At 46.2% G+C, this 19,268-nt stretch overlaps 2 protein-coding genes and 1 non-coding gene across 6 annotated transcripts; 2 read left to right on the top strand and 1 right to left on the bottom strand.

Moving 5' to 3' along the window:
* Positions 1-201: 201 nt before the first annotated feature.
* Positions 202-3,251, top strand: SNAPIN (SNAP associated protein). The gene is given in 4 exon segments (NM_001257650.1): positions 202-417; positions 669-715; positions 975-1,093; positions 2,710-3,251. Coding segments are annotated over 4 exon segments (411 nt in total). The 5' UTR covers positions 202-274; the 3' UTR covers positions 2,812-3,251.
* Positions 3,252-3,536: 285 nt separating this feature from the next.
* Positions 3,537-12,683, bottom strand: ILF2 (interleukin enhancer binding factor 2). Of its 4 annotated transcripts, none has more exons than XM_015152489.3 (14): positions 12,591-12,667; positions 11,837-11,896; positions 11,503-11,545; positions 10,186-10,309; positions 9,733-9,810; positions 9,290-9,392; positions 7,084-7,149; positions 6,648-6,764; positions 5,873-5,951; positions 5,526-5,613; positions 4,722-4,783; positions 4,523-4,637; positions 4,211-4,301; positions 3,537-4,061 (listed from the first exon to the last, which is right to left on the bottom strand). In XM_015152489.3, the coding sequence occupies exons 4-14, from the start codon at positions 10,282-10,284 to the stop codon at positions 3,901-3,903; spliced, it is 1,059 nt and encodes a 352-aa protein (XP_015007975.1). In that variant the 5' UTR covers positions 10,285-10,309; positions 11,503-11,545; positions 11,837-11,896; positions 12,591-12,667; the 3' UTR covers positions 3,537-3,900.
* Positions 12,684-12,923: 240 nt separating this feature from the next.
* TRNAM-CAU (transfer RNA methionine (anticodon CAU)) lies at positions 12,924-12,995 on the top strand. The gene has a single exon. It is a non-coding gene; the product is annotated as a tRNA-Met (tRNA).
* The last annotated feature ends 6,273 nt before the right edge of the window (positions 12,996-19,268 follow it).

Below are 19,268 nucleotides of genomic sequence, written 5' to 3'. Positions count from 1 at the left end.
ATTTTCACCTTTGGAGAAAACAAAAAGTATCCACTCCAAAAACTGGTTCCTTTCTACAACCTGACCTTTGAGGATTTTCAAGACCAGCCACAAGGCCTCTACTCCTGGGGCCTGGCCCTCCTCCCCGCCCGGCTCGCTCCAGACTCCATTTCCCAGAAACCCCAGTGCCTTGGTGGAGACAGCATTTTCCGGACGCCCCCTCGCGGGGCAGTGCGGCGCGGCTCCGGTTCCCGGCGGCCCTCGCGGCAGGTTCCGGGCGTCAGGACAGTTCGTGATGGCGGGGCCTGGTTCCGCCGCTGTGTCGGGTGCAGGGACACCGGTGGCGGGGCCCACAGGCCGCGACCTCTTCGCCGAAGGGCTGCTGGAGTTCCTGCGACCCGCTGTGCAGCAGCTCGATTCTCACGTGCACGCCGTCAGGTGCCCGGGAGGGAAGTTGGGGGCGGGACCTGTCTCTCTGGCTTTGTAGGGGCGGGGCCAAGAAAGTGTTCTAGCTGGGAGTGAGCATAAATTTAGGAAACTGATTCGAGGCGGGGAGGACAGGCGGAAGGCCGCAGGTGGAGGGTTCAGCGGAGGCTGGCTTCTTTGAGTACTTGGTAAATACGTAGGGGGAGTTCGTTTCCTGAGCTCCGGTAACTGCCTGACCGTGTAGGCCTTGTACCTCTTTGCAGAGAGAGCCAGGTAGAGCTCCGGGAACAAATTGACAACCTAGCCACAGGTGAGTGAGCATCCCTGTGTACCCGGAACCCTTCAGCCCACTTTCAGGACCTTAGGTTTTTGCCAACTCCTGGGCTGGGTTTCTATCGCTTGCTTCCAGGGCATCAGGGCTGCCAAAGGACTCCTCCTTTCAGGGATGTCTTAAATCTCTAATGGCTGTGGCCCGTTTGGGTGCAAGTGTTTTCCCTCCCGTTACCAGCCTGCTTTCCCTCAGAACAAGAGATGAGCCATTAGATCTTAGCTGCACCTTGCATCCCCAGAACTGTGCCGCATCAATGAGGATCAGAAGGTGGCCCTGGATCTTGACCCGTATGTTAAGAAGCTACTTAATGCCCGGCGACGCGTTGTCTTGGTCAACAACATTCTACAGAATGCTCAGGTAAAAGAATATCATACCTGTGATTCTTTGCCCTTTTTTGTAAGTCCTCAACACAGTGAAAGCCGCTGTAATTTTAAAACAGCGAAAAGGAAATTCACTTCTCTCAGTACTTGGAAAATACCTAGGAGAATTCGTCTTTTTCGCAGTATTCAGTTGCTGCCATTTACATTCTTTTGTGTGTGTATGTGTGTGTGTGATGATCTCCCTCTGTCACCCAGGCTGGAGTGCAGTGGCTCAATCTCAGCTCACTGCAACCTCTGCCTCCTGGGCTCAAGCAATTCTGCCTCAGCCTCCTAAGTAGCTAGGACTACAAGCGTGCACCACAACGCCCAGCTAATTTTTGTATTTTTTTCTAGAAGTAGGTAGGGTTTTGCCATGTTGCCCAGGCTGGTCTGGAACTCCTAGGCTCAAGTGAGCTTTCCACCTCGGCCACCCGAAGTGCTGGGACTACAGGAGTGAGCCGCCACACCTGGCTATTTATTTTTATGAGACAAGGTCTGTCACCCAGGATGGAGTGCAGTGATATGATCACGGCTCACTGCAGCCTCTACCTCCCAGGTTCAAGCCATCCACCCACCTCAGCCTCCTGAGTAGTTGGGACTACAGGCATGCACCCCCATGTCCAGCTAATTTTTGTATTTTTTTCTAGAAACAGGGTTTCACCATGTTACCCAGGCCAGTCTGAAACTCCTGCACACAAGTGATCCACCTGCCTGGGCCTCCCAAAACTCTGGGATTACAGGTGCGAGCCACTGAACCCGGCCTGCCTGGCCTTTTTTCTTTTTTTTTTTAATAAAAAGACAGGATTGGCCAGGTGAGGTGGCTCATGCCTGTAATCCCAGCACTTTGGGAGGCCAAGGCGGGCAGATCACCTGAGGTCGGGAGTTTGAGACCAGCCTGACCAACATGGAGAAACCCGTCTCTACTGAAAATACAAAATTAGCTGGGTGTGGTAGCACATGCCTGTAATCCCAGCTACCAGGGAAGCTGAGGCAGGAGAATCACTTGAACATGGGGGACGGAGGTTGTGGTGAGCTGAAATCGCACCATTGTACTTCAACCTGGGCAACAAGAGCAAAACTCCGTATCAAAAAAAAAGGATCTTACTATGGTGCCCAGGCTGGTTTCGAACTCCTGGGCTCAAGTGATCTTCCTGCCACTTCCTCCTAAAGTGCTGGGATAGACATGAGCACCATGCCTGGACTATTTTTTTTTTGAGACGGAGTTCTCCCTGTCACCCAGACTGGAGTGCAGTGGCCAGTGGCGCGATCTCAACTCACTGCAACCTCCACCTCCCAGTTTCATGCGATTCTCCTGCCTTAGATTACAAGCACCCGCCACCATGCCCAGCTAATTTTTTTATATTTTTAGTAGAGACAGGTTTTACCATATTGGTCAGGCTGGTCTTGAACTCCTGACCTCAGGTAATCCACCCGCCTCAGCCTCCCAAAGTGTTGGGATTACAGGTGAGCCACCATGCCCCACCTACATTCTTATATATGCTTTAGAAGACTGACTTTGAGGTAGACCAAGCCCGATATTTTTCAGCACCTTGTTCACTTATACTCTAAAGCCTTTCACAGTGGTTAAGATTCCAAACCTCCCTTGTCTTGCAGGAACGACTGAGGCGGCTAAACCACAGTGTTGCCAAGGAAACAGCCCGCAGGAGAGCAATGCTGGATTCGGGAATTTACCCCCCTGGCTCCCCAAGCAAATAACAGATGAGCCTATGGACTCAGTAGCGCAAGTACTGTTCCCAGCTGCCTTGTTTCAACAGACATGCAAAGATCCTAGGAGACAGTCCCCTTAGACCTTCAGACATTTAAAAAGGCAGCTGTATGGGTTGTTTGAAGCACTTTGTCTTACTCATTTATGTAGGGGCCCCAGGAAAGCTACACACAGCCAGAATGAGGTTCCCAAAGGACTTACGTTAATTATGGCTCTTGCTTCCTTTCACAAATGAGCAGAGGCCTCTACTTTTTTTTAACCTGCATACTTGAGGCTTACCTTCTTCAGGCCTAGTTAACCAGAGGGGCTTCCTTTGTTACATGCCTAGTTACATGGGCCTGGGCAGCATGTCCTCTACCTGTGACTTCTCATTTTCCTGTTTACACTGGGGATTTGGAGAGGGCAGGCAAAGTCAAAGTGAATGACCTCTGTCCACCCAGTTTTTTATTGCACTGGCTTCAATACAGTAGCAGTATTGATAGAATCATTTTATTCAATAAATACTTAAAACGGTATTCTAGTTTACTCTGGTATATGGAAAGGTTCTAGGAGTTTGTACTTTAATTCAAAGACAGCTTCAAATTGTGATCTGAGTATTTATAATTAAAAGACTCAAATACTATTTTCAACGCAAGAGTATACAAAGCAAAAAGAAGCAAAAAAGGTTGCCACATGCAAAAAAACAAACCCAAAAAACCAACCAAAAGGCCAAGAACCCTACTAGGAAGTACTTTAATAGTTTTTCTTAGAAAAAAAAAATTCCAGACACTTAACATTTCACAACATTTCAACAGCAAAGTATTAATTGAGAGAGGGGTTTTCAGGAGTTGGGGATTCTAGAATATTAGGAAGAAATGTTGGTATCCTCCTTCATTATAGATGGATGGCATAGGTCACAAATGGGAGACTGGCAGCAAAGCCAATATCAAAACCCAGTGGAATGACACTTCTGTGGAGTTTACTTTTCTTCTTGCTATCTTCCCTATCCCACGGAAATGTCTGCCACCATGTAAAGCCCAGTAGCAGGGAGCTTAGGCTCCAGTCTTCCCCCTTGGGTAGGAAAAGGAGTGAAGGGAACATCACTCCTGAGTTTCCATGCTTTCTTCTTCCTCTCCTTGAGGTGGTTCTTCTGTATTCTCCTCTTCTTCCTCTCCTTCCTTCTTCTCTGGTGGCTTCTCATAAGCCTTTTCTGAAGGTGTTACTATCACTCCATCCCAGGTAGATATTTCAGAAGCAAGATCTAGGAAAGAGAAAAAGGTGATTTAGACAAGTAGCCCAGCATAAAAGACATTATTTACACTGTGGAAATATTAAAGACATTTAAATAGTGTACAGCTTCTTTGTAGACCAGATTACAATACAAAACCCCGACCCACAGTAGTCACTCACAGCTGGCATCACCCTCCTGGCCAAGGATCTTCCTAAAGCCACCATGTGAGAGGATTCGGACGAGAGTCTGAGCTGTGTAACAGACCATGTCCTGAAGGAGAGCAAAGTGAGAGTAAGTTAGCAAGGAAAATCAAAAGACTTTGAGTAATACCCTTGTGAAAACAGAGATTAAGACAATTTTTTAAATCTCAGGAACAAAGTATTTCAGAATCCCCCAATTCCTGACCCCTAAAGACCATATTCCACTTCGCCAGCTGACTAGGAGTATTCAAGAATGGGGCAAAACAACTCAGTTCGTATCTGTCCCAATACCTGCTGTTCTAGGGTCATGACTGTGTGTACTCTGAAGTTGCCACTCTCACAGGGGTCAGTGATACCCACTGAACCTGGCAGGAACAGTCCTGCAGCCAGAATCTGCAAGCAGCGTCTAGAACACAGGGAAGTATGAGGTATTAAAAGAATGCACAAAATAGCTTAAAACCAACCCTAAACCCAAAGAAGCATGCTGTACCTGTATGCAACGTTTAGGGCCAAAGGCTGTCTGGTGGGGTTGTTCATCACAGCATAATGGCCCTGGAAAATAATAAATCCAGTAGGTGTGCCATCAAAATGGCAATTCTGATAACTAGAACTGTAGCCTCACTTTGTCACCCAGGCTGGAGTGCAGTGGCACAATCATAGTTCACTGTAACCTCAAACTCCTGGGCTCAAGCAACCCTCCTGCCTCAGCCTCCTGAGAAGCTAGGACTATAAGTACAAGCCACTACAACTGGATATGTATATATATATATATATTTTTTTTTTTTTCCTGGTAGAGACAGTCTCACTATTTTGCCCAGGCTGGTCTCAAACTCCTGGCTTCAAGTGATCCTCTGGCCTCAGCCTCCCAAAGTGCTGGGATTACAGGCATCAAACTAAAACCTTAAATCATCATGAGGAAAACTGGTTATTAAGGTCTAAGCCTAGCCAAAATTTTCATGTTGTTCAGAAGCAATTCTGAAATGGCTGCTCACTCATTTCTCTCTACTGCCATGATGAAATGGTAGCAGTCATGAGAAGAAAACAGGACACTATAACTCAGTAACTACTCATTTAATTGAATATACCAAAAAAAAAAAAAAACTTTTAATTTTTTCTTTTTTTTTAAACAAATGTCTCTGAGTCATGTAAATGTTGAATTTTTATTGGATTACTTGTCTACCAATAAAATTTCTTTTAAGCTTCACCAAATTTCAGACTCTGGTGAATTTCAGAGTTACTACTACTACTAGTAAATAAGGATGAGGAGGAACTCCAATTGTCCATCTTTACTTACTAGTAGGTCAAGGATCCAGGGTGTGAGGGGCTCAAAGCCAGGAAAACGAATCCTCAAGTCCTTCAGTAGTCTGATGAGAACTTTAACTCTGAAAGTAATAGTGACCCAAACATTAAAATCAATACCATCATGTATTTCCACGCCTAAGGTAGAATTGAAGCTGACTATGCTGTTTACAGAACTATACGCTCTCTGCTTTCTCTAAATCTTAACTTGCTTAAGGTAAAAATAAAAATCCAGAAAAAAAGTCAGGCAAAATAGTTCTGTCAGAGGAAGTATGGGGGTATCCTGCTATTCACTGAAATTAAAAAGTTTATCTTAATCCAAATGGTCAGGGAGGGACTCACGTGGACTGAGAAGCATTTTCCTCGAACCAGCGGGCATGTCGGATGGCTGCTAAGGCACTCTGCAATACCTTGATATCCACTAAAAAGACAAGCATGATAGGCCAGGATGAAACATTTTCATTAAACAAGCTACTCATTACCACTGCTACAGTCTAGGCTGGAGTGCAGTGGCGCGATCTCAGCTCACTGCAACCTCCACCTCCGGGGTTCAAGTGATTCTCCTGCCTCAGCCTCCTGAGTAGCTGGGATTACAGCTACTCATGCCCCACTAATTTTTGTATTTTAGTAGAGACGGGGTTTCACCATGTTGGCCAGGATGGTCTCCAACTCCTGACCTCAGGTGATCTGCCTGCCTCAGCCTCCCAAAGTGCTGGGATTACAGGCGTGAGCCACTGCGCCTAACCAACTTTGCAATTCTTTAAGCCACCCCGTGTTTCTCATATCAGCAAATCACTTGTCTAAAAATCACTAGAAGCAGGCAAGAGCGATGATTTTCTCCAAAAGCCTATATCCCCCTCCATAAATATTTTTTCGGTCCTTTTTAAGTCCTCCAAATGCTTTCTTGGTCACCCCATCTGAAAATTCCACTGGCAAGCTGATAAAAAAACTATTTCCAGATTACAGAGGGAGAGAGCAAAGCTCAGAATAAACCTAAGTTCTTCAATTCCCAGAAAGCTGCATGTGGAATAGCAACAAGCTAAGTAAACTAAACAGCAACAATACCATGTTTTGAATATCCCCTAAATTTTCCAGCAATGGAAAAAAAAGAACTAACAATGGAGTTCTGGGTCCAGTTTTCGAAGATTGGGTGGCACTGTTGTAATGAGAATCTTCACTGTAGCATCAGAAGAACTGATTTCAAAGCCAGTTTCGTTGGTCAGCATGGTTAAAACTGAAAAAACAGAATAAAGAAAAACTGTAACTCACATTTCCTTTAGATGACCAAAGTTAAATCCAGGGTGCGGGGGAACAGGTGGATTTTAAAAACAGCACAAAGTCCAGAATGAGAATTTAGAATACAGAGCTTTAGAAGGGAGATCAAACAGATCTCCCTTGAACACCTTGAACACCTGAAGCCCCTGCCAAAAACTCCCACAACATAAAACTCTGCATTTACTCTTCCATCTGGTCTGACCTGATTTTGTTGAAAGTGTACTTACAAGACCTGGTTCCTATGGCTACTAAATACATAATCAGCAACAAATGCAAACCTTCAGAAGGATCCTGTGCTCTTAGGCTTTCCACAACTTTGTTCCCCAGGGCAGCAACAGCTTCCACTAATTGACAGAAAAGGACATAATGTTGTAATAATTTATTTATCTAGACTTTCTATATATCTCTAAGCTACTTTGCACTCTCATTTCTGTCCCATATCCAAGGCTGAAGCAAGGGTAAATAATAGAATAAATACTTTTATAAGAGGAAGCCAAGGCCTGGACAGAAAAATTGTAAGACTCAGGCAACAGGACCCCTCCTGTACTCATATCCTCTTTCTACAGCAAGGTTTTTTAGGTCAGTGGCACTAAAAACATTTTGGGCTAGATAAATCTTTGGGGTGATGGGGATGTAGGATGTTTTAACAGCATCCATGGCCTCTATCCTTTTTCTTTTTTTGAGAAAGGGTGTCACTCTGTCACCCAGGCTGCAGTGCAGTGGCACAATCACAGCTCACTGCAGCCTCAGTCTCCCGGGCTCAAGCAATCCTCTCACCTCAGGATGCCGCTTTTTTTTCTTTGTTTTTTTTGAGACAGGGCCTCACTCTTGTCACCCGAGCTGAAGTGCACTGGCACTATCTCTGCTAACTCCAACCTCTGCCTCCCAGGTTCAAGCAACTCTCCTGCCTCAGCCTCCCAAGTAGCAGGGATTACAGACGCCCACCATCACGCCTGGCTAATTTTTATATTTTTGGTAGAGACGGGGTTTTGCCATGTTGGCCAGGCTGGTCTTGAACTCCAGGCCTCGGCCTCCCAAAGTGTTGGGATTACAGGCATGAGCCACTGCACCCGGCCCCACCTCAGGCTTCTGAGTAGCTGGGACCAAAGCATGCACGGCCATGCCCAGCTAATTTTTTTCTTTTTGCAGCTACAGGGTCTCTCTATGTTACACAGGCTGGTCAAACTCCTGGGGTCAAGTGATCCTCTTGCCTCAGCCTCCCAAAGTGCTGGGAATACAGCCACCACACCTGGCTTCCACCGTTTTTTGATGCCAGTAGCACCCCCTTGTTTTAACAATCAATAGTACCTCCAGATACTGCCAGATATCCCCTGGGTGGCAAAATTACCTCCAGTTGAGAAACATGGCTCTACAGTAACCTGCTATACATTCTTTCAGACACACACACTTCAGCGTTTGTCCCTTATCACTCATTAAAAAACATTTGTCAGGCAGGGTGCAGTAGCTCACGCCTGTAATCCCAGCACTTTGGGAGGCCAAGGCAGGCGGATTACCTGAGGTCAGAAGTTTGAGACCAGACTGGCCAACATGGTGAAACCCCGTCTCTACTACAAATAGAAAAATTAGCCGGGAGTGGTGGCACATGCTTGTAATCCCAGCTACTCGGAAGGCCAAGGCAGAACAGCTAGAACCCAGGAGGGGAGGTTGCGGTGAACCAAGATCACGCCATTGCACTCCAGCCAGGGCAACAGAGAGAGATCCGTCTCAAAAACAAAAACAAAAACTAAAAACATTTGTCTTACAAACATCCTTTCGTGAGGCCAGGCGCGGTGGCTCAAGCCTGTAATCCCAGCACTTTGGGAGGCTGAGACGGGCGGATCACGAGGTCAGGAGATCGAGACCATCCTGGCTAACACGGTGAAACCCCATCTCTACTAAAAAAATACGAAAACTAGCCGGGCGAGGTGGCGGATGCCTGTAGTCCCAGCTACTCAGGAGGCTGAGGCAGGAGAATGGCGTGAACCCGGGAGGCGGAGCTTGTAGTGAGCTGAGATCTGGCCACTGCACTCCAGCCTGGGCGACAGAGCGAGACTCCGTCTCAAAAAATAAATAAATAAATAAACATCCTTTCGCACAAGAAATTTGAGCTTTCAAGATCCCTAAGGGCTGGGCACGGTGGCTCACGCCTGCAATCCCAGCACTTTGGGAGGCTGAGGTGGGCAGATTGCTTGAGCTCAGGAGTTTGAGACCAGTCCGGGCAATATGGTGAAACCCTGTACCTACAAAAAATTAAAAAATTAGCTGGGTGTGGTGGCACACATCTGTAGTCCCAGCTACTCGGGAGGCTAAGGCAGGAAGATCACTTGCTGTAGTGGAGGTCAAGGCTGCAGTGAGCCACAATGGCACCACTGCACTCCAGCCTGGCCAACAGAGTGAGAATCTGTCTCAAAACAAAAAAAGATCCCTAAGCCCCTAATCCAAGTGCTATGTTCTGTTCCCATGACCAGAAACAGGCACACTCACATGTTGGCAGGATCTTAAGTATCACCACCAGGTCAGCCACATTGTGTCCTGTAGTCATTGTCCCCTTTTTATAGGATCCCACCTGTCGAACTTCTTCAATTTGCTATTGGAAAAAGGATTTCGGGGGAAAAACAATTTAGAAGAAAAAAAGGTGCCTAAGTCCTCCCAGAACTGTTACAACATAGCCACCTGTTACCCAAATTAGGAAGTAAGAGGTGAAATCACCCCAGAACCACCACATGAAAGCCTGATACATCACAGATAGCATAACAGTGATACAAGTCTTGTCCCCAAGATCAGTACTACAAAGAAATCCCACTGTATGTTCTCATTTTAAGCTTGGCTTTGGATAATAGACAACTGAAAATTAAAAGTCAGGAGCCAAGGAAATTTCGACACTACCAAAGGTGCCCTTTCCTAAAACTAAATCATCAAAAACTCACCACTTCAAATGTCCCTGGAGCCACAATCAGATTATCAATCACATTGTTTATTTTTGTCACCAGAGAAAGGATAGATGCCTGAAAAACAGCATGAAACAATACTCGAAGATGAAAAATTAGAAGCAAATTCTCAGAGTTTGAGTATTTTCTCCTAATCCCTTCCATACGAGCTGACTCAATACTGACCTAGGACTTTAAAAACACTTCATTCTGGCCTTGAATATATGGAAAGAGAACAACTCTTTATCCCCAATAAAAATAAGAATGCATATGTAATTTGTTTATATATCCACCTGGCTGTCTCCACCCACAATGAGAAATAAGGAGAACAATTAAACCCTCTGTGGATTTCAGGCTCTGTTAACACCATTCTTAACCTTACCAACAGTTACTCTTTACCAATACTTTTACCTGCTTTAGAGACATTTCTGGAAGACAGCCAAAAGAACATACCTGTTCAGCAGAATTAGGAGCCAGGTCCTGATTCCTCTTCAGCAAGGCCTCACTGAAGGAGGTTTCATCAGGTGCTGGCTTGACCCGGGGGAAGGCCATTTCACACTAAACCAGAAGTAAACAACTACATTCCATTTGCCGAAAATAATATACAGGAGAGATTGTTTTTTCTATTACTACGACAGAAAAAGGTTAAAAATAGAAAATTCTACACTTGTTTTTACTCCTTAATTTGTTCAATTAGCTGGGCATGGTGGCTCACGCCTGTAATCCCAGCTGAGGTGGGAGAATCCCTTGAACACAGGAAGCGAGGCTGCAGTGAGCCAAGATCGTGCCACTGCACTCCAGCCTGGGCAACACAGTAAGACCCTGCCTCAAAAAAAAAAAAAAATTTTGTTCAAAGGCCAGGCATGGTGGGTCACGCCTGTAATCCCGGCACCTTGGGAGGCCGAGGTGGGCAGATCGCTTGAGGTCAGGAGTTCAAGATCAGCCTGGGCAACATGGTGAAACCCCGTCTCTACTAGATACCCAAAAAATAGCTGGGCATGGCGCCTATAATACCAACTACTTGGGAGGCTGAGGCAGGAGAACTGTTTGAACCTGGGAGGCAGAGGTCCTGATTCCTCTGCCTCCCGGGTTCAGTGCAGTGAGCCAAGATTGCACCACTGCACTCCAGCCTGGGTGACGGAGTGAGACTCTGTCTCAAAAAAAAAAAGAAAAAATGTTCAAACAAGGATACAAGCTGGAATAGCCATAATTTAAGCTATCACTATCTTTATAGTAACAAATTAGCCGTAGATACGATTACTTGTTCAGAACAAAGATTATAATCATGTTTAATGCCAACAGTAGTCAAGGAATTATTCTCCCCACCATGCTTACACTGTTTCTGTAGGTAAAGCAACACACAGTTGACTCAAAACCCCAAGTCTTTTCAAAAATCACTTTCCCCCTCACTTCAATCACCATTTTTTTTTTTTTTTTGGTAGTGGTGCCATCTCAGTTCACGCAACCTCCGCCTCCCGGGTTCAAGCGATTCTCCTGCTTCAGCCTCCCAAGTAGCTGGGATTACAGGCACACGCCCAAGCAACTTTTTTATTTTTACTAGAGATGGGGTTTCACCATATTGGCCAGGATGGTCTCAAACTCCTGACATCAGGTGATCCATCCGCCTCGGCCTCCCAAAGTGCTGAGATTACAGGTGTGAGGCACTGTGCCTGCCCTCTTCAACCACTATCTAACTTCATTAACTGGGAGATACTAGGCTCCATTTCAAGAATGGCCAGAAATTGTGTATTATTAACCCAAGGTACTCACCAAATAGAAGTCAAATGGGATATGTGGTACAAAGGGCCTGAACCTAAAACATGAAAAACAGCCAAATTATTCCCTATGTAGGAATCAAGTGAGATTTAAATAACACACCAACAATTTTGAAAACATGTCAGACCTCAGAATGAGTGACAAAGTCTCTGGGGAGGGAGAGAATCATTCTTAGCATAGTGGGGCCAAATTCATTTAGCAGGAGTGCGGAAAAGACCACAGTTGGCTCTCACAAAACCAAGTGACATTAGTCTATTCCAAAACTCCTATTTAGATGACAAGCAGAAACTAACAACTAAGTGCAGAGATGCTAAAAGCTGGCACTCACCCTCCTCCTGGGCCTCCTCTGGAACCAAAGCGCCCACCACGACCACGGCCTCTGTCACCCCTAGAAATGCAGATTTTATTTTGATCTCATTGAAGGAATACCCACCGGCCATATCATTTTAAGTTGGCTACTTTCATCCCTCGGAACCTCCCAACGGTAGGCAAGAGACCCCACTCACACACTCCTCCCCATTCCAAATGGTGCCCAGTTACACCCCCATAACCTCCTCATTCTGGATAAGTTAATCACAACCCCCCATCAAGTAATGATGGGGCTCAGACAGTGAGCCCTACACGAAATAACCCATAATCCTGGGCCACACGAATCCTAATACTTCGGAAGCTAAAGATTGCTCATTTCTTCATTAACGTACACATTTATCGGGCATGTCCTATATGTCAAGCCCTTCGCACTGAGGATGAATGCGGCTCGCTCCAGCATTCTCAGCCCGGATGACGGGGGCGGAGGGAAGGTGGGGAGCTCCTCCGGGGACTTGAGGACACCTCCTCATCGCAACCCTTCAGAGAGAGGTGTCGAACCCGCCTCCCCACTCCTGGGCCCCAACCCCATCCCGGGCCCGTTTCCCCGCCTCTACCGGCCTCACTCTCTCCCACTCTCTTAGACCAGGAGTTCTCAGGTTTTTGGCCAGCTCCCGGATACATGGTCCTTTTAGGTACTCCGACTTCTTTCGACCCACGTTCCCAAAGTTTTCCGTCGAATACCTGAAACCTTTCGACCACTTCGACCCCCTTACCTCATGGCGCCTTAAAACACGAACAATGGAGGCCGCACCAACCGCCCCTTTCCTCTGAGGAGCAGACAACTGAAGAGGAGTCTTGCCGGCGTGTCCCAATAAAACCCGGCGTGATTGGCTCCCGCCTTACCCCATCGCTTATGCCTATTGGCTTACTTTGTCAAACCGGGCTTATGAACCAATAAAAAACGCCTACTGTGTCAGGAACTAGCCAATAAGAACTGGTTCTATAGTAATGACGAATTTTTGATCAGACATTAGGTGGCACTGAAGAAGTCAGGACAACGACTACGTGGTCTTCTATAACAGTTATGAGAACGTTGGCCTTCAGATAGCAGAGTGGCGCAGCGGAAGCGTGCTGGGCCCATAACCCAGAGGTCGATGGATCGAAACCATCCTCTGCTATCGGAATTTTTTCATTGCCCTGTACCGTACACGTAATTTACATTACATTCAGTGAATGAAAATACCTTGCCGATTTTCCTACCCCAAAAACGCAAGCAGTATCAGCCATTTTTGCCACTAGCAGTTGAAGTTGATGGGGAAAAGGGAGTTTAGGCAACCATGAACACTACACGTCTACAAACTCGAAGCAGGAGAAACAGGTTTCAGATAGGAGGAGTATATTGATTGAATTAATGTGGAAAACAGGTGTTCCACCCGCCTCAGCCTCCCAAAGTGCTGGGATTACCGGCCTGAGCCACCGCGCCCGGCTTGGTTACATAAATTCTTTAGTGGTGATTTGTGAGATTTTGGTGCACTCATCACCCGAGCAGTATACACTGAATCCAACTTGTAGACTTTTATCCCTCATCTACCTCCCTTCCATACGTACTTTTTTGATATTTAATTTACTACAGCAGAACGTAAACATCTTAAGTCTAAACGTATTCTGTCCACATAACCACCATCCAGATTTAAATAAATGTTATTAATTTAAAAAAAAAAAAAAAAAAAAAGGGCCGGGTGCGGTGGCTTGTGCTGGCGGGCACTTGTAATTCCAGTTACTCAGGAGGCTGAGGCAGGAGAATCTTGAATCCAGGAGGCGGAGGTTGCAGTGAGTTGAGATGGCGCCACTGCACTCCAGCCTGGGTGATAGAGGGAGACTCCGTCTTAAAAAAAAAAAAAAAAAAAAAAAAAAAAAAAAAAAATCTTGCTTGAGGTTTGTTGAGCTTCTTGAATCAATGGCTTGAGGTTTGTCATCCATTTATATAATTTATTAGCTATTATATCTTCCAGTATTAGTTTTACCTATTATTTCCCTCCTTCCTGAACTCCAAAGACGTATTAGACTTTTCCCCCAGTAATCTCTTTGTCTCTTACCCTCTCTTCTATTATTTTATTTGTACACAGGGTCTCACTCTGTTGCCCAGGCTGGAGAGCAGTGGTACACCATCATAGCTCACTGCAGCCTCGACCCCCTGGGCTCAACAGACTCTCCCATTTCGGCCTCCCCAGTAGTTGGGACTACTCAGAGGCACAGGCCACAACACTCTGAGCTAATTTTTTTTTTTTTTTTTTTTTTGGAGATGGAGTCTCCCTCTGTCTCCCAGGCTGGAGTGCAGTGGCGCCATCTCAGCTCACTGCAACCTCCGCCTCCCCGGTTCAAGCGATTCTCCTGCCTCAACCTCCTGAGTAGCTGGGACTATAGGTACATGCCACCATGCCCGGCTAATTTTTATAGTTTTAGTAGACATGGGGTTTCACCATGCTGGCCAGACTGGTCTTGAACTCCTGACCTCAGGTGATCCTCCTGCCTCTGTCTCCAAAGTGCTGGGATTACAGGCATAAGCCACCTCCCTTGCCCCCGGGCTTATTTATGTATGTATGTATGTATGTATTTATTTATTTAGAGATGGGGTACTTTATATGCTGTCAAAGCTAGTCTTTTTTGTTTGTTTTTGTTTGTTTGTTGAGACGGAGTTTCGCTCTTGTTGCCCAGGCTCGAGTGCAATGTGTGATCTCAGCTCACAACCTCTGCCTCCTGGGTTCAAGTGATTCTCCTGCCTCAGCCTCCCGAGTAGCTGGGATTACAGGCATGCACCACCATTATCCATGCCTGGATAATTTTGTATTTTTAGTAGAGACAGGGTTTCTCCATGTTGGTCAGGCTGATTTCGAACTCCCAACCTCAGGTGATCCGCCCGCCTCGGATTCCCAAAGTGCTGGGATTACAGGCATGAGCCACTGCAAAGGGCTTTTACCCTCTCTTTTTATGTTTTTCATTCCTTTTTACCCATTCTTCATTTTAGGTAGTTTCTGCTGTCCTTTCTTCCAATTCATTACTTGCTCCTCAGTTAAGTCTAACATAGTATTAAATCTATCAATTGGTTCTTAATTTTGGTCTTTTAATGTTTTGGGTCTGGATTATTATTATTTTTGAGACAGGGTCTCACTCCTGTTGCCCAGGCTGGAGTTCAGTGGCATAAACACGGCTCACTGAAGCCTCAACCTCTTGGGCTCAAGTGATCCTCCTGTGTCAACCTCCAGAGTAGCTTGGACTACAGGCATATGTCTCCACACCCAACTAATTTTTTTAATTTTTGGTAGAGATAAGGTCTCACTATGTTGCGTAAGCTGGTCTCCAACTCCTGGGCTCAACTGATCCTCACCTCAGCCTCCCAAAGTGCTGGGATTACAGATGTGAGCCACCAAGCAGGACCTTAGATTTTCTATTTATTCTACTCCCAGGTTGCCCCTAGGAGTGCAGCCTTTTGAGATCCTAGCCCAAAACATGAAGGTGGTTTACCAAGATTATCACCTTTGGGGACATTTGGATTCCTTTTTTTTTTTTTTGAGAGTGTGTTTCCCTCTATTGCCCAGGCTGGAGTGCAGTGGTGTAATCTCGGCTTACTGCAACCTCTGCCTCCTGGGTTCAAGTGATTCTCCTGCTTCAGCCTCCCAAGAAGCTGGGCTTACAGGCGCGTGCCACCACTCCTGGCTAATGTTTGTATTTTTAGTAGAGATGGGGTCTCACCATCTTGTACAGGCTGGACTTGAACTCCTGACCTCATGATCCATACACCTCGGCCTCCCAAAGTGCTGGGGTTACAGGCATGAGCCACCGTGCCTGGCCCTTTTTTTTTTTAATTTTAAAAAATTGAGATGGGGTCTCACCCTGTTGCCCAGGCTGGTCTGAAATTCCTAAGCTCAAGCCATCCTCCTACTTTGGCCTCCTAAAGTGCTAGGATTACAGGTGTGAGCCACCAAACCTGGCCTGGACTTCACCAGCCCCACACAGCGTATTTTCTGCCACTAATTCCAAATTAGCAAATGACCCCAAGGTAAAATCAGCCCTACTACTGGGCTTACTTCTCTACTTTCCTGTACTTTTGTGCTCTCACACCAATAATTTCTGACTATCTTATTTTTTTAAATTATTATTATTTTTTGAGATGAAGTTTTGCTCAAAATAGAGTGAAATGGTACGATCTCAGCTCACTGCAACCTCCACCCCCTGAGTTCAAGCAATTCTGCCTCAGTCTCCCAAGTAGCTGGGATTACAGACATCCGCCACTACGCCTGACTAATTTTTGTATTTTTAGTAGAGACGGGGTTTTGCCACGTTGGCCAGGCTGGTTTTGAACTCCTGACTTCAGATGATCTAACTGCTTCGGCCTCCCAACGTGCTAGGATTACAGGCGTGAGCCACTGCGCCTGGCCTCACTATCTTATTAGTTCTTTTATTAATTATTAATTATTTATTTATTTATTATTTATTTATTGTTTTTTGAGACAGGGTCTTGCTCTGTTGCCCAGGCTGGAGTGCAGTGGTGCAATCTCGGCTCACTGCAACCTCTGCCTCCCAGGTTCAAATGATTCTTGTGCCTCAGCCTCCCGAGTAGTTGGGATTACAGGTGTGCACCACCAAGCCCGGCTAATTTTTTGAGACAGAGTTTCACTCTTGTTGCCCAGGCTGGAGTGCAATGGCACGATCTCGGCTAACTGCAACCTCCACCCCTGGGTTCAAGCAATTCTGCCTCAGCCTCCCGAGTAGCTGGGATTACAGGCATCTGTCACCACGCCGGCTAATTTTTGTATTTTTAGTAGAGATGGGGTATCACCATGTTGGCCAGGCTGATCTTGAACTTCTGATTTTAGGTGATCCACCTGCCTCAGCCTCCCAATGTGCCAGGATTACAGGCGTGAGCCACTGTGCCTCACCTTACTATCTTATTAGTTCTTTTATTTTTATTTTTATTTATTTATTGTTTTTTGAGATAGGGTCTTGCTCTGTTGCCCAGGCTGGAGTGCAGTGGCACGATCTCGGCTCACTGCAACCTCTGCCTCCCAGGTTCAACTGATTCTTGTGCCTCAGCCTCCCGAGTAGCTGGGATTACAGGCATGCACCACCAAGCCCTATTAATTTTTTTTTTTTTTTTTTTTTTTTTTTGAGACAGAGTTTCACTCTTGTTGCCCAGGCTGGAGTGCAATGGCACGATCTCGGCTCACTGCAACCTCTGCCTCCCAGGTTCAAGCGATTCTCCTGCCTCAGCCTCCCAAGTAGCTGGGATTACAGGCACGCACCACCACGCCTGGCTAATTTTTGTATTTTTACTAGAGACAGGGTTTCTCCGTGTTGGTCAGGCTGGTCTCAAACTCCCAACCTCGGGTGATCCGCCCGCCTCAGCCTCCCAAAGTGCTGGGATTACAAGCGTGAGCCACCGCACATGGCCTCTGCCTGGCTAATTTTTGTATTTTTAGTAGAGACAGGGTTTCATCATGAAGGCCAGACAGGTCTTGAACTCCTGGCCTCAAGTGATCCGCCCAACTCCGCCTCCCAAAGTGCTGGGACTACAGGGATATGCCACCATGCCCAGCCAGTTCTTTTTTTTTTTTTTTTTTTGAGACGGAGTCTCACGCTGTTGCCCAGGCTGGAGTGCAGTGGCCAGATCTCGGCTCACTGCAAGCTCCGCCTCCCAGGTTCCCGCCATTCTCCTGCCTCAGCCTCCTGAGTAGCTGGGACTACAGGCGCCCGCCACCGCGCCCGGCTAATTTTTTGTATTTTTAGTAGAGACGGGGTTTCACTGTGGTCTCGATCTCCTGACCTTGTGATCCGCCCGCCTCGGCCTCCCAAAGTGCTGGGATTACAGGCTTGAGCCACCGCGCCCGGCCGCCCAGCCAGTTCTTTGATTTTTTTTTTTTTTTTTTTTTTTGAGACGGAGTCTCGCTCTGTCACCCAGGCTGGAGTGCAGTGGCCGGATCTCAGCTCACTGCAAGCTCCGTCTTGATTTTTAAAAAAGTATTTCATCCGCGGAGCTTGCAGTGAGCCGAGATCGCGCCACTGCACTCCAGCCTGGGCGACAAAGCGAGACTCCGTCTCAAAAAAAAAAAAAAGTATTTCATCCAACTCTTTTAGTTGTCTATAGCTTTAAGGCTAGTTCACCGTTATTGAAAGGAGCTCAATTACTAAACTATATTTCTAGTCCAGTCATTTCTTCTGAGCTCCAGCTCCACTAGTCCAAGGCCTATCAGACACTTCCACTTGAGTATCTGTAGGCACCTCACATCCAATAAACTAAAAGTATCATCCTTCCAAAACCTCCTTCTTCAGCTTCTCAACTAATGGGGTCAACGTCACCTAGACCTGTTATTTGTATAATGTCCTCATTTCCCAAAGTTCAACTGATTCTACTTACAAAACATCTCCCCATCTCCAACTGCTGTCTACCTCTACAATCTCTGGAACCCGCCATCTCCATCACAGGACAAGAACATTATGCCTGTCACACAAAAGCTTTCATAATCTTCCCTCCATTGCCCTTTGCCCTGCCTCTTTTCCTCAGTCATCCTACATACAGACACCTTACATCCAAGATCAGGGCTGAAAACACAGACTCCTACTACAGCCAGGCAGGTAATGCACCTGAATGAAGCAGGGTGCCTAGGAACCATGATGAACTAGACTCATTTCAAGGAGATAATGGATACTTGTTCTGGTCGGTTGCTCATGGAGGGATGCAGGACAATATATTGCCAGCTCTTCCAATATTTTAGGAAAAGTCAGAAATCCAGGTTGGGCCTGGTGGCTCACACATGTTATCCAGGAATATTAGGAGGCCAATGCAAGAGGATCACTTGAGCCTAGGAGTTCAAGACCAGCCTGGGCAACATAGAAAGACCTCCATATTTGGAATAAAAAAAAAAGTCAGAAATCCAAATATTTATGTGCCATCTTATGACTTTTTTTTTTTTTTTTTTGGAGACGGAGTCTTGTTCTGTTGCCTAGGCTGGAGTGCAGTGGCGCAATCTTGGCTCACTGCAACCTCTGTCTCCCGGGTTCAAGCAATTCTCTACCTCAGCCTCCCAAGTAGCTGAGATTACAGGTGACCACCACCATGTCCAGCTAATTTTTGTATTTTTAGTAGAGACGGGGTTTCACCATCTTGGCCAGGCTGGTCTTGAACTCCTGACCTCGTGATCCACCCACCCTGGCTCCCAAAGTGCTGGGATTAAAGGCTTGAACCACCTTGCCCGGCCCCATCTTATGATTTTTAAGTGTGGGGAATTAAAAACAATATACACAGAGAGAATGCAAACCAAAGCATGCCTACCATCTCAAGTTGGCCTATCGACCACAATTTGCTCCAGATAATAAGAATATTCAAGTCTCCTAAAATTCCATATATAGGAAATATACTTCAAAATTCTGCTCTGTCTACACAGAATACCTTTCTC

Source organism: Macaca mulatta, chromosome 1 (assembly GCF_049350105.2).
Source record: "Macaca mulatta isolate MMU2019108-1 chromosome 1, T2T-MMU8v2.0, whole genome shotgun sequence".
NCBI classification, from domain to species: Eukaryota; Metazoa; Chordata; class Mammalia; order Primates; family Cercopithecidae; genus Macaca; species Macaca mulatta.
Note: the sequence above shows the minus strand (reverse complement) of the source record. Positions and strands in the feature narration are given on the sequence as shown.

What these genes read in the sequence shown, in the direction of transcription:
- ILF2 (XM_077994337.1), bottom strand. Translation starts at nt 10,284, where the DNA reads ATGGCCTTCCCCCGGGTCAAGCCAGCACCTGATGAAACCTCCTTCAGT. An exon ending in CTCCTAATTCTGCTGAACAG is followed by an intron (nt 9,811 to 10,185) that starts GTATGTTCTTTT and finishes GCTGTTTTTCAG; the next exon opens with GCATCTATCCTTTCTCTGGT. An exon ending in GAAAATGCTTCTCAGTCCAC is followed by an intron (nt 5,614 to 5,872) that starts GTGAGTCCCTCC and finishes TATTACTTTCAG; the next exon opens with AGTTAAAGTTCTCATCAGAC.